At 41.4% G+C, this 14,887-nt stretch overlaps 1 protein-coding gene across 1 annotated transcript in view; it reads left to right on the plus strand.

Moving 5' to 3' along the window:
• The window catches only part of EDIL3 (EGF like repeats and discoidin domains 3), a 221,698-nt gene that overhangs the window by 169,204 nt on the left and 37,607 nt on the right, over positions 1-14,887 (plus strand). The window contains exon 9 of the mRNA XM_081930173.1: positions 642-826. Within this exon, the coding sequence (XP_081786299.1) occupies positions 642-826 (185 nt within the window). The remainder of the gene's footprint in view (positions 1-641; positions 827-14,887) is intronic.

Here is a 14,887-nt window from a genome sequence, read left to right on the forward strand (position 1 = left end):
GGTATAAATATAGTACACTGGAAAACAACTTTTCCTTAATGGGTAGGTAGCATGGCAAAAGAGTATCATGGTGACAAATGAATACCCATAGTAGATAAATATAACTTGCTTTATTTTCCAGATTTTGACATTAGAATGGGGAGGCTGTAAATCAGTTAAATCAATTGCTGATGGATACTAATACTGCTCATCAACTAACAAATTAATGGAAAATTTAATATAGCACTGCAGTATGAACTATGACTACTGGCTGACAATACAGAATTGCCTTGGCTAAGTGGTTTAGACAAGCTGTTTGCTATTTATACAATCTGAAATTAATTCTTCATATCCAGTCATTTCCAGGGATGCCTTGGAATGCCACCAAATTCTGCCTAAAGCAGAAAGCTAAACATACAACCACTTTACCATTTTATAAGGTGTATGTAAAAAAATAAAAAGTTTTTAAATGTTCTTTCAAATGCTCTTAAGTACTATTTGCTCATGCATTGTTGAACTACAGTTTTAAATGATTGTTAAGGTTTCCAAATTGCTGACAGTAAGATTTGTACACTTTGAATAAATATGTATAAGAGAAGCAACATCTGGATTTATAGACTGCCTAAATAGATATCCTCAAATAACTTATTTAAATTCTGTAGGTTGCTCTGAACCTCTGGGGATGAAATCGGGACATATACAGGATTATCAGATTACTGCTTCCAGTGTCTTCAGAACACTCAATATGGATATGTTTACATGGGAACCTAGAAAAGCTCGTCTGGACAAACAAGGCAAAGTGAATGCCTGGACATCGGGGCATAGTGACCAGTCACAGTGGCTGCAGGTAAATAATTTGTAGTAATTATTGGGATCCGTTTTTCTAAATAATATTTTTATGGAAGGACATATGCTATCATGTATGAATGAGTTGGCTGTACTGAGTGAATAATACTGCAAAGGCATATCTGAGTGTCTGGTCCTTTAATTCATCATATTTTTTATTTGATTGATTGTGGTTCAATAGATGCAAATAGGCAAGTGGAAATATAACAGACGGGACACCTAGAAACCCATGTTATGATGTGTCTGTTGACTCTCCCCACAGAGTGATAGGATCAATCCAGAAATTGCTGAAATACAGTTTAATGGATGGAATATCAAGAAGCCTGAGCCCAAAAATCTATAGGGAATAATTGAATCCTTTTATCAAAATCACAGAATCCCTTTAGATACAAGACCATGTGAACTTCTGTCATAAAGACATGACCAGTGCTTTTACGCATTTGAACATTAAACTCCAAGTTTCAAATTTGTCTCAGAGGGTTTAAATGACATAAATTGCTGATACGGATTCTACACAATAATTCTTTGAACATCCACATATACGCAACCCAAGCTGAGGTACTACTGGGAACAAATCTTTTTAAATCCAGGTACTTATGCCTAACTTCATTATAGTTCATGCTGTTAGAAGAATCTTTCAAGTGAACTGAATCTTTGAACAGACAATCTTAAATCCCAGCTGGAAAGGTTTTATATGTGATTGGTTGGCTGTGTCATGTCTGTGCTACAGCAATGGAAGAAAAGTGGCTGATTTTAATTGAATATTTTTGGATCAAATTTACAAAATCAGATTCACTGAACCATATTAAATCATTCAGTTGGAAATTCTCCAGAGCCATAGAATTGCAATTGATTATTTGTCAAAGCAAATAAACGTTTGAATTTGATTAATGACTTCTGAAAAAAGCATCATTTCTCACATCTCCTGGTGTTTTGGGCTTTGGTGAAGGAGGTTTTTTTTTTGTTTTGGGGTTTTTTTGAGGGGGAGGGGTGGCTGCAAAAAATGCATTAGGCTACTACTCCAAAATTTGCCTTCCTTTTAACGTATTTGGCTCTAGTAAGATTGATTCTGCACTATAAATTCATTAAGAAGCTGTACACATTGCTTGTTTTCAGCGTTGGGGTGATTTACAGAAGTTCCTCGGAAGGCTAATATGCAAAAGAGCAACAAATCACCAAGCAAGAAGACTATTTGACCAGTCACTGCTCAATTTACATATTAGAAACATTGTAGATTGCATTGTTTTGAAACCGCTGCCAGGGGAGAATGGAATTCTCAGCATGAACCCTTAACTGTGCCAGAAGTGTGCTACTAGCCTCCTGCAATCTTTTCACATATAAATTATAACTTATTAGCTTTTCCTTCTTCAATTTCTTTACCTGCTGTTGCTAAGCAATTCAACAGAGTGATAAACATATTTGCTTTGAACTCACACATGGAGGGGGAAGGGGACAGACAGAACTTGTAGAACTTCCATGTCTATTTATTATCTCAGTAATTGAAGATGGGTATATTCAGTCAAGTCATTAATGCACTGTGATATCCCAAGCCATAGCAAAGAGGAATATGGATTTACTACATGGAACATGCTGCTAGCTCAACTATATAAGCAAGCCAGTGAGGAAAGCAATAAGGCACTATGACTGGGAAGAAGTCAGGGTCACCAAGCCACCCCTCAAGTCACCAGGAGGTGCCCACATTGCGGACCTCACTCTGCTTTATAAAACTTCTGCTATTTGGGAAGGCATTTGATAGAGCAGGTCAAGGGTTCCTTTTCAGCTGAGGGGCACATTCCTTTCCAAGAAAGCTTCAGAGGGCCACATTGCAGTGGTGAGTAAAGCCAGAAGAAAAAAATGTGTGAAACAAGGGATGTAAAGTTTATATTTTTACTATAGGCTAGTTTCTACACACACTTGCATACTGCTTTCTAGACAAGCAGGGTGCATTATCAGAGTTCAAGTAGATATTTCAGCTGGGTAATAACACTCAGGGTGTAAAGCAGGCCGTGAGAGGTGTGGCCTGGGGAGAGGAAGCCAGATAGAGGTCTGGTGGGCTGCATTATGTTCCCAGAACTGAGCCTTTCCACTTGTGGTACAGAGACAGGAGAGGATCGGCGTGGGGATACTGTGCTTCCGACCCGGAAGAGCACAGGAAATAGCTTGAATTCAGACACGGGTGCGCACGCTCCAGCCCACCGAGAGGTCTCTCAGGAAGTGGACCGGACCAGCCTCAAAAAATGTTGCCAGCCCCTGATCTAGGCTAACATAAGAAGGTGCCCCCCCCCAGCACACACACCAGAAAAGCTTTTTAGAGGTAGAGATGGGAAGGAAATTTGATTCAGTTCACTTTTACTTACCTAATTTGTGAACCAAAACACAACCATCATACGAAATTCTGTACTTGCAGTTCTACAAGCAAGTAACATGCACAAAAATGCATACGTTAGTGTATGGTGTGTGTATAGTTTCATATCTTAGGGAAATAACATACAGTACAGAGATGTTATTTCTCCCACTGAGTTTCCAACCACATTTCAAAGTGTTGGTGCTGACCTTTAAAGCCCTAAACGGCCTCGGTCCTGTATACCTAAAGGAGCGTCTCCACCCGCATCGTTCTGCCCGGACACTGAGGTCCAGCACCGAGGGCCTTCTGGCAGTTCCCTCCCTGCGACAAGTGAGGCTACAGGGAACCAGGCAGAGGGCCTTCTCAGTAGTGGTGCCTGCCCTGTGGAACACTCTCCCATCAGATATCAAGGAAATAAACAACTACCTGACTTTTAGAAGACATCTGAAGGCAGCCCTGTTTAGGGAACTTTTTAATGTTTGAGGTTTTATTCTGTTTTTAATGTTCTGTTGAAAGCTGCCCAGAATGGCTGGGGATACCCAGCCAGATGGGCAGGGTAGAAATAAATTATCATCATCATCATCATCATTATAGATGGATTCTTTAAAGGGAAAGTGCTTTGCAGAAATGTGTATGTTAGGCAAAACTGCATACAAATATGTATATATTAAGAGAAATTCATACAAAAATGCCGGTGAATTTCCAAGAGGACTTAAAAAAAGTTCCTTGCCCCTAGGATCTCTTGTTAAAATTTAAGGATCTGTTTGTTTTTATTGCATTCTATAAAGAACCCTTGTAAACCTCTTCAGAGTCTGGGGGAAGGATTCGTGCCAATCCAAAATCCTTTCTTGGGGAGGGAGGGAGGAAGAGCAGCATTGACACTCACTCTCTCTCTCTCTCTCTCTCTCTCTCTCTCTCTCTCTCTCTCTCTCTCACACACACACACACACACACACACACACGAGAGAGAGAGAGAGAGAGAGAGAGAGAGAGAGAGAGAGAGAGAAATTGGATGGCAAATGAGAAAGTAGGAAATGCATGCAGACAGGCCGCTTTTCTGTCTCCTGCCGATCTCAAAAAACCAAATTCATTCGGGGACAATGTGGTATTACTTTGAGGTACATTATTCCACTGCTGGCGACAATGAATCTGTGGTTGTATGCAGATGGGCAGGGAATTAGGGAAGTGAGGAGGCGAGGCAATGACAGCCCTTATTATTTTCTCTAACAATTTATGTTATGTTCCAAACGCTTTCTCCTGTTGTACCTGATTGAGTATACAAATTGATTCATTCTGCATCCAGGTGGCTGCTGGCAGATTTTCTGTCAGTCTGAGAAGAGTAATGCCTGTTTCCCCCCACCCCCACCCCCTCTTCAAACTATACAAAAACCCTGTAAGGCAAGTTATGGTTTCTGAAGAGAAATTATTCCCATTTGACACACACACACACACACACACAGAGAGAGAGAGAGAGAGAGAGAGAGAGAGAGAGCGCCAAAGATAATGAGGGCAAAAAATTATTTGGCAATGTAATTTTAATGTCAGAAGGTGGAGGTAACAGCTACAGCAAATGTGTGCCTACGACAAACACTACAGAAGGCAAATACGTCTGTCACAAGGAAGTGTGAAATGGACCATATGAAAGGACTGAAGGAATTATACTTTTGCCATTAATATGATACTAGTTGCATTGTACCTGTGCTTTGCATTTCTGAATACATTCCATCTCAGCATTTATGGATGACACCCACTGATGCCTGTGCACTTCTGTAACAAAAAGCTACTTGCACAACTGTAGTTCCAGTTTCTTCCCCTGCCCCCTGCAGCCCCCTGTGTGCATATGCTGGAAATATGCATCCAAGATTATTCCCAGACATCTCAATTTTATGGGATGATGATAATAATAATAATAATAACAACAACAACAACAACAACAACAATAACAACAATAACAACAATAAGAATAATAATAATACCCTGCCCATCTGGCTGGGTTTCCCCAGCCACTCGGGGCAGCTTCCAACAAAATATTAAAAGACAATAGTCTGTTAAACATTAAAAACGTCTCTAAACAGGGTTGCGTTCAGGTGTCTTCTAAAAGTCTGCTAGTTGTTTTTCTCTTTGACATATGGTCAGAGAGCGTTCCACAGTGCAGGTGCCACTATCAAGAAGGCGCTCTGCCTGTGTCCATGTAACATGGTTTCTCGCAGTGAGGGAACCACCAGAAGGTCCTCAGCACTGGACCTCAGTGTCTGGGCAGAATGATGGGGGGTGGAGATGCTCCTTCAGGTATACTGGGCCGAGGCCGTTTAGGGCTTTAAAGGTCAGCACCAACACTTTGAATTGTGCTCAGAAACGTACTGGGAGCCAATGTAGGTCTTTCAACCTACATGTTATGTGGTCTCGGCAGCCGCTCCCAGTCACCATTCTAGCTGCCACATTCTGGAATAGTTGTAGTTTCAGGGTCCCCTTCAAAGGTAGCCCCACATAGAGCACTTTGCAATAATCCAAGCGAGAGATAACTAGAGCATGCACCACTCTGGTGAGACAGTTCACGGGCACATAGGGTCTCAGCCTCCATCAGATGGAGCTGGTAAACAGCTGCCCTGGGCACAGAATTGACCTGTGTCTCCATAGACAGCTGTGAGCCCAAAATGACTCCCAGGCTGCGCACCTGGTCCTTCAGGGGCACAGTTACCCCATTCAGGAACAGGGAGTCCTCCACACCTGCCCGCCTCCTGTCCCCCCAAAACAGTACTTCAGTCTTGTCAGGATTCAACCTCAATCTGTTAGCTGCCATCCATCCTCCAACCACTTCTAAACACTCACACAGGACCTTCACTGCCTTCACTGGTTCTGATTTGAACGAGAGGTAGAGCTGGGTATCATCCATATACTGATGAACACCCAGCCCAAACCCCCTGATGATCTCTCCCAGTGGCTGCATGTAGATGTTGAAATAATAACAACAACAACAACAACAACAACAAATTTTATTTATATCCCGCCCTCCCCAGCCAAAGCCGGGCTCAGGGTGGCTAACAACAATAAAACAGTACAAAAGTACAGCACAAACAACCCTCTAAAATCATTCATTATAAAATTAAAGCATGGGGGAGAGGACAGAACCCTGAGGTACCCCACAAGTGAGAGCCCACGGGTCTGAACACTGATTGCCCACCACCACTTTCTGAACATGGCCCAGGAGGAAGGAGCGGAATCACTGTATAACAGTGCCCAGCTCCCAGCCCCTCTAGATGGTCCAGAAGGATGTTATGGTCGATGGTGTCAAAAGCCACTGAGAGATCCAGCAGAACTAGGAAACAGCTCTCACCTTTGTCCCTAGCCCGCCGGAGATCATTGATCACTGCAACCAAGGCAGTTTCAGTCCTATGATGAGACCTGAATCCCAACTGAAAGGGATCCAAATGGTCTGCTTCTTCCAGGCGTGCCTGGAGTTGTTCAGCAACCACTCGCTCAATCACTTTGCCCAGGAATTGAATATTTGAGACTGGGCAATAGTTGGCCATATTGGCCACATCTAAAGATGGTTTTTTAAGAAGCAATTTGATAACCACCTCTTTCAGTGGGTCTGGGAAGGCTCCCTCACAGAGAGAAGCATTCACCACCCCACGAAGCCCATTGCCCAGCCCTTCCTGGCTAGCTTTTATAAGCCAGGATGGGCAAGGATCAAGAAGACAGGTGGTTGGTTTCACTCGTCCAAGCAGCCTGTCCACATCTGCAGAGGTAACAGATTGGAATTGATCCCACGCAACTTGGCTAGACAGGACTAGCACTCTCCCGCCCTGGCCCTGTTCCCATGGTGGAGTCTACCTCTTCCCAAATCTGAGTGACTTTATCTGCAAAAATTTTTTCAAAATCATTGCAGGAGATCATGTGGCACATACTGGGCCCCAGTGGAGCAAGTGGTTCTGCTGAGTTGCAAACCACCTGAAAGAGTCTCCTGCTGCTGTTTTCTGCAGATGTAATAGAGGCGGTGAAGAAAGTCTTCTTCGCCGCCGCTGTCGCCACTTGGTACGCTCGACATTGAGCTCTAACCTGTATCTGGTCAGCTTCAGAATGAGTTATCCGCCACCAGCGCTCTAGCCATCTCAGCAATTGTTTCATCTACCTCAGATCCATGGAAAACCATGGGGCTGTCCAGGCTCCATGCAATCGGAGAGGGTGCTACGTAGCCAAACGGTCAATAGTCCTGGTTAACTCCACGGTCCAGCGGGCCACCAGGGAATCAGCTGAAAGGCCATCAATATGGGATAAAGATAAAGATAAAGATGAAGATGAAGATGAAGATGAAGATAAAGAAGCGAATTGATAACATAATCCTTTTCATGTCTGTATGTTCCCTCAGAATCCCAGGTTATAACTGAACAAGTTTTCAAGGCAATTTGAAATGAAAATAACATTAAAATAATCTCCATAATATAAATTTAAAAGACAGTATATTGGCGAATAAAATTGCAGGTAAACTTTTTGAGCTCAACCAAAGGCAGTATCAGACTAGCATTGTCTAAAAAGAAGAAGGTGGACAAGTACAAATATTTCCACACATTTGTTAAAAATAAGGCACCAAGTGTGCTGCCTCAGGAAAGTATTCATAGATACATAGGAGCATTCCAAAGGCAGGGTGCCACAGCTGTAAAGACACTCACTGTCATTGCTGACTGTGGGGTGGGATGAGGAAAATACATAAAGGCCTCACATGAATTCCTAATTTATTGATTTCCCGAAAGTACCTCATCAACCAACCATAGGCTTCACAATCTTAGTAAGTGCTTAAAAATACAAAGATATACTTGAGAGTCCAATCCAGACATGCTATACATCAGTTCTTGAAAGTACTTGTGACTCAATTTGATATATCTATTCCTCTCAAACATTGGTAAAAAATGTGCTTTTATTTCCTGATTGCAGTAACTTGCCTTGCAAATTTCAGAAAGGTAATGGAGAAAAATCACATGACCAAAGCAGATGATTCAATCTGTAAAAGCTTTTTAAAAATTGAAAACATAAAGTACCAATTGAAATAGTCATTTTGTCCCCTGGCATACAGCCTACTCTCTGACTTTGTCTTTGTCTCTACTTGTCATGCTGGAAAAAACATTAAACTTTGCCTTCTTTACGTGGTATTAATTCCCATTAATTATGCTGATTAGTGATAAAATGTACTCCACAGTATCCAAGGGCATTACCTGAGCAATGCACTTGACACAGTTTCTGGAGGTCATCGCCTCACCCACTTTGCCCTGCATATTATTTCAGGCTGAATCCATTATTCATATTAATAGTGTTGTTAAAGTGTACACTGTGGCATTGCCCTTTTGAAAATTGCTTTTAACTTTGCAAAGCTTCCATTCACCATTCATTTTATGAAAATGTTTATGGCTACAATAGAATTTAGGCATTCCATTTCAGTTTATTTTATTTCAATTTTTAGAAACTTTTTTAAAATGCAGCATTTAGGCTATAAACCTCTGGAAAGTAATTGAATTTATTTTGGCCAGCCACCTATAAGGACATTATTAACAAGGCAGGGCAGAAAAAGTTTTCCAGAAGTTTATTTTACAATCAAGAGTCCATGAAATAAACAGGGGTAAGTGGTAGGGACATTTGAGGGTGTGTATGTTTGTTTGGTTTTGCATCCTTAGGTTCCATTTTCATGTAATGGCATGATAAGTAGCTATAAAAAGATGGTATGTTGCTATTAATAATAATAATAAATCTCCACTGCAAAATGTATGACATTCAGAAATAATTAAGGTGCCTAGTTTTTGTGATAGGGAACTGATAAACAATAATCTGGCATATTAATTTGTGTTTCCATTCTTAGCTAAACCTGAAAAAAAGCTTAAACTTTAGGGACTCCTCCAGATTGCCTGTTAATTGAGCATTTGTCCTGCTTATGCAGACGTTAGAATTTCTCCAGTCTTTATTGAGACTTTCCCACCAGGTCCCAAAATTGAAGTAGTCAAGGACTCTACTCATAGCTTCACTGTTGCTTTGCTGTAGCAGAGGGGCAATGCTGCTTAAGCGGAAATGTCATTTTGGTCATGCCTGCCGATTGCTGGATTATCCGTTTGTTGCTATAAAATTCTTCTCAAGGAGGCTTATATATGTTTCAGGTGCTGAAGTCCTTTTTATGGTATTGTCAGGAATGAGCCAGTTCCAAGTGGAACTTTACAGCCAGTTGCAGAATATGGGCAGAAACAGAAAGGTTTAGATTTGACGCAGGCTGGGCAGGGGCTATAGCTGCCTATGCCAACTCCCTCTGACCTTCAATGGCTGGTTGTCAAGGGAACAACTGAAAATGGGCTGGAACAAAGCCAAAGCTCTTAGGACGCTCAAACAGGTGCAAACAGACACAGAGACACAGACACAGGCTTTCAGAACAGGAAGAGGTTGGAGCTGATCCAATAAGTCCGTAGAGTTGGCGAAAGGGAGGGCTGCTGGACAGGAAGCAAAACAAGAGACGTAAGGGGCGAAGGTTCAGTATCTTCTGTAGGAAGACGGGAACATGGACTCCTGACAAGTATTCATATTGGAGAGCCTACACTTTACATGTAGAAGGTCCCAGGAACCTCTAGGTTAGATTGGGAGAGACTCCTGTCTAAAACCTTAGAAAGCCACTGTCAATTAATCCAGACAATAGTGAGTCACATAGGAGACAACTCCTAGGGGCCAAGGTCCCTTCAGCCCCCCCCCCCAAATATTTGAGAGGGCCAACCCGCCCCCCATTCAATTGCCATTCAATTGCCATTCAAATAGTGTCCATGCGCCGTGTCTTGTGATCGATTATGTGGGGCAGGGCTTAACCCCCCCCCATATGAGTGCAGTTTATTATTATCAATATTGTGATGTTTTTTAAAATAACATATTCACAATCATAATAATTTGTGGGCAATTCCTGCCCCCCCCCCAATCAGTTAAGACACTTACAGATCAGCAAAAGTCTCCTCCAGAAGATAAATCTTTCCAAGATGCCTAAAGCAAATAATTGAAGATGTTTCACCTACGGCTGAAGGAAAGGCATTGCAAAGTGCCATTTATTTTAATGGGGTGTCACAAAATTCACATGCAAGCCTTAGAGACATGAAATGAAATTGGCCAGCAGCATTCTTTATAATTAACTATAATTGATTATATTTAGGAAGAAATAAGAATAGAAAGTTGAGAACCTCAAGGCATATTAATTTGGATATGTGCATGTTTTCTTTAAAGGTGATCCTTTACAAAATTTTGATACCTTATAGGTCTGACCAAAAAGGGTAGAGAAGGCATTATATTTAAGCAGCAAACATTATTAGTTCCCCACTTAAAGTTCACTACCCTCCCAGAATGCTTAGCACAAGATATAAATTATAAATTGTCCCACTTGCCAAACCTCTCTGCTTCTGCAGTACAGGTACATGTCAGTCCCATTTGACAGTATTTAAATATATCTTTGAATGTCAATGGATTCTGCTTCTCTTTTGCCAAGTAATCATTGAAGTGTGTACTTTATCTTATAGACAGACTTCAGATATTCGTTTATAGTTTATAACCAGAATATCAGCTATGTTACATTATGAATAGCTAGGGGACTGGTTTTGAGTGGTGTGGAATATAATAAAAAACGAATTTACATAGACAAAGAAAATGATGGCAGCCACTGTTTTTCATTCCAGTCTTTTAAACTGATCACAGATGTTATCACTGGAAATAGCAAAGAGAAGAGCTGAAATATTGCTTTGTCTGACCAAATGACCTGTTCACCACTAGTCTTGGTCATTATGGCCACTGAAGGAAAAATATGTGGGAGAGGGAGGTGGGTGGATTGGCTCCAGAGAGAGGTTGCTTCGAATCTCATCAAGAAAACATGATAGTAACATGGGAAAGGTTAATCACCTTGTCCTATAGTCTTGCATTGACACTATGACCCCACAAAAAAGGGCAGCAACGAATTTGCTTCTAGACCACACAACTCTTTGTCCTAATGAAGGAATAAGGTGTACATTTGCTTTGATAGAAGCAAAGGAAGTAGGAAGTAGAACTTCACAGCACTTTCCTTTCCTCAGTCTGGAATGAAACTGTTTTGTTTCCTGAGATTCTTAAACCTGGATATCACTTGGCATATTTGATCTATCCATAATCTTCAACATTTGAACTTTCTCTTTCATTTTCCAAACATTGAGGATAGCATAGCCTCCAACATACCTCAGATGAAAATGGATTCATTTCTCACTCTTCTCCCCACAACTGACCCTCCCTGATTCCCCATTTTTGTCCCCCTCCCCTCGTTGCAGAGCATTTTCTTTCAGAACAAGGGCAAGTGCTGCCACCACCGCTACACCAGTGGGACACAGCGCATATGCCCTCTACCATTCTAAGAAAACCCCTTTATCCTAGTTTTGTTTTATCTTATAATAAGATTTATTTTATTATCTTTGTTTTATCTTATTTACAAACATACAACAATAAATAAATTTTAGAAAGGGGCAAGATTATATACAGACACATATAGCATGCTTTCGAACTGCTAGGTTGGCAGGAGCTGGGACCGAGCAACAGGAGCTCACTCCGTCGCGAGGATTCGAATCGCCAACCTTCTGATCAGCAAGCCCTAGGCTCTGTGGTTTAGACCACAGCACCACCCACATGTTGTATAAAGGTGCAAAGCCCTTCTTTCGCACCCTGTGAAACAGAAATGTGCAGAGTTTTTTAAAAAAACTGGACAACGGCCACCTTCCCATGACTCCTGAGCCTCCCCTCAGGGAGAAGGGGGTGGGAGATCTGTACCGCTGGACACCCCTGGTTCCCCTTCAGCAGTGGTGGCAGCAGTGGCAGTCAGCAGCCTGGAGCCAGCCTAGTAGCGCAGTTGGCTCTGGCTGGCTTCAGGAGCTGCTTGCTGTCCGCTGCCGTGGCGCCCACCATTTTTCCTCCATTTTGTGTTGCGCACAAGACACATCATATGGGGACTTCCAGCGAGGAAAAATGGTGGGCATCAAATGGCAGCAAGCAGCTCCTGAAGCCAGCCAAAGCCAACTGTGCTACCAGGCTGGCTCCGGGCTGCTGAGGCTGCCGCTGCCATGTTTCCCAGTGACAGATTTGCAAATCTGGGGACATCCCAGGGACAGAATTTGTCCAGGGACAGATTCATATATCTGGGGACTGTCCCCAGGAACTGGGGGCATCTGGTAACCCTACATCAGAACCCAGGATGGCTTTCAAAATTCTGGGACAGTTTCTGGAAAATCAGGATGCATGGAGGGTATGAAGTAAAGGCAGAGAACTGGACCAGCATCACAGTATTTCAGAATCTGCAGTATTTGTTAGTTTACTTCTGGAAAGAGAAGAATTATCACTTGAGGCTGCTTGGCAGTGCCACCTGTGCCCTTGAACCCATGTCTTATGATATGCAAGTATTCTTAATATATCACATAATTCTACATGGTATTGATTTTAGTGTTACTCTAGATGTGCAAGTGTATACTAATGTTGATCTCAGCTATCCCAAACCATGTTCATGTACATATTTTGATGTCCTGGAGGAAAACACAAACATGAGATGTGGACAGTTCGTAGTTACTCAGAACAGGTTCTCACTCAGACAGACACGCACACCTGAAACAATATCTATAGATACTCCCAAGTAACCCAAAACAGATTGCATCACACACTTCCAGAATACGTCAAAACATGTACTGGAGACTCTTGAAGACATTCCTCTTCTCTGTTCCTGTCTGTCCCAGTGTCCATCTGAATTGTCTGGTTTAGAGGAGGAGAGGTTTCTGGGAGGAGAATGAGCAGACTTGCAACCTAGAATAGTAAACTGCTTCGCTGTTCAATTTCACTTGTACTCAATTTCATGTGTATATAGTTTGTGCTCACTGTAAATGTTTGATCTACTATAAATTTTTATTGCACACATTTCTGCATTCCATTAAGTTGATATAAAAGCTATAAAAGGTATTCCTTGGGCACTACCCCCTCATCTACAAAAACTTCCTTTCTTAAAAAGCAGGCAATTGTACTGTATTATTTTAATGTTTCACAGTACGCCTGTATTCAGGATAAACTTTGACTTGCATAACTGCAAATTTTAGGAAAAAGAAGAATGCCAGTTTCAGGTTTCCAGCAGTTATCCACAAATCCCTCTGAGCATAAACGACTACATTTTGTAGATTACCAACCAAATATATATATATAGTTTTATAGTGTTCAATTATGCTGAAAGCCCTGGAAATGGTATGCTTGGCACTTTTAGCGTTGCTGTCTTCCAACCAAGTCCTTGAACAATCAAAGACTGCTGAGGGGTGGACAGCCTTTGTCTGATCCTTGGCACTAAAGGCTGTAGATGAGAAACTTTCCTCCTGCTGACTTCTGTAAGTTAGCTGACCTTAATGTCCAAGGCCAGTTTTGAACAACATTTTCCCCAGCAGCCCACCCATTGTTCAGAAGGGCCACCTGACCCGCCTGAAAAGCCTGTTGTATGAACAAAGTATCCATACATTACAAGAAAAGAGCAAGGTTCTTTAATATAAGATCATGAGGCTTGCGGGGTGGAAATCAGATGGTTTGATGGAATTGCATTAGAAGCTACATATATGAAATGGAAATTGCATCAACAGGTTTAGGTAAGGTCAAGCAAATAAGCCCAAATCAGTAATGACATATTGGTCTCTGAACAAAACTGACTCATGTAAGGCTACTGGAATTTAATGTAATACAGTATTTGACAAATCCAGGATTTATTTTTAAAATGTAGTATGGCAACTCAAGTTACCTCATTGTCAGGGCAAGTCAGCTTTGCAGCTCCACTATACAACTAAGCATAAAGAAGTGCAAAAGAAGCACGAGTTTCATTTATTGGGAATGAGTTCTGAACGTATGTGCAAGGGCTCATGCATTTATTCATATCACCATTCTACTATAAATCTTTAACCAGCACAACAAAGCTGTATTATGAGACTCTGGCTCATTTAAGAACTCTGCCTAAACCTCTAGATTTCATTTTACTTTTTTCTAGTATGGTTCCTAGGCATGGATTAGATAAAGTACACATAGACTAATTCTGTGCCAAGCTGGCAAATTACAAATAGAATACATTTGTCTTTTTCTTCTTGCATTACCAATAAAATCAAGGTGGACACTTATTGGGAAGAGGTTAGTGGTGACAAATCCCCGTCCAATTAATCTTAATTATAGGACTACTGCATCAGAGCCTTCCCCAGAAGCCAATAGGGAAAATAACATAAATTATGTTGATGCTATAATCTGATACAGTGGTGGGCTGCGGATGGGGACAAGAGGGCCACACATTTGCATATTAAAGTACAAAAGTCAATATGGTATTTTACTGTATTGTTATTTCCATACAGTCTGCAGGATATGGGCATAATAAATAAACATTGTTTTCCCCTCTAAACCTCGGCCATCATTTATTATAGACTGATCATTTATAACTTTTTTTGTGTATTTGGTTTTGGTAGCTTCTTCTATTCAGTAAAATTAAGTCATTCAGCTTGCAATCCTATACCAGCTTATCTGAGATGAGAAAGCCCTAATTAATTCAATAGTACTAATTTTTGAGTAGACATATAGAGGATTGTACTGTACATTGTCCTTAGTTAGGGATCCAGATTCCACATGTCATTGTGGTAAACTGTTTTTAAAGGTGAGGGGCATATTGAGAGGCACACTTTCATACCCTCCAACTTTTCT

This window comes from Podarcis melisellensis (genome assembly GCF_964234715.1).
Source record: "Podarcis melisellensis genome assembly, chromosome: 11".
NCBI lineage: Eukaryota > Metazoa > Chordata > Lepidosauria > Squamata > Lacertidae > Podarcis > Podarcis melisellensis.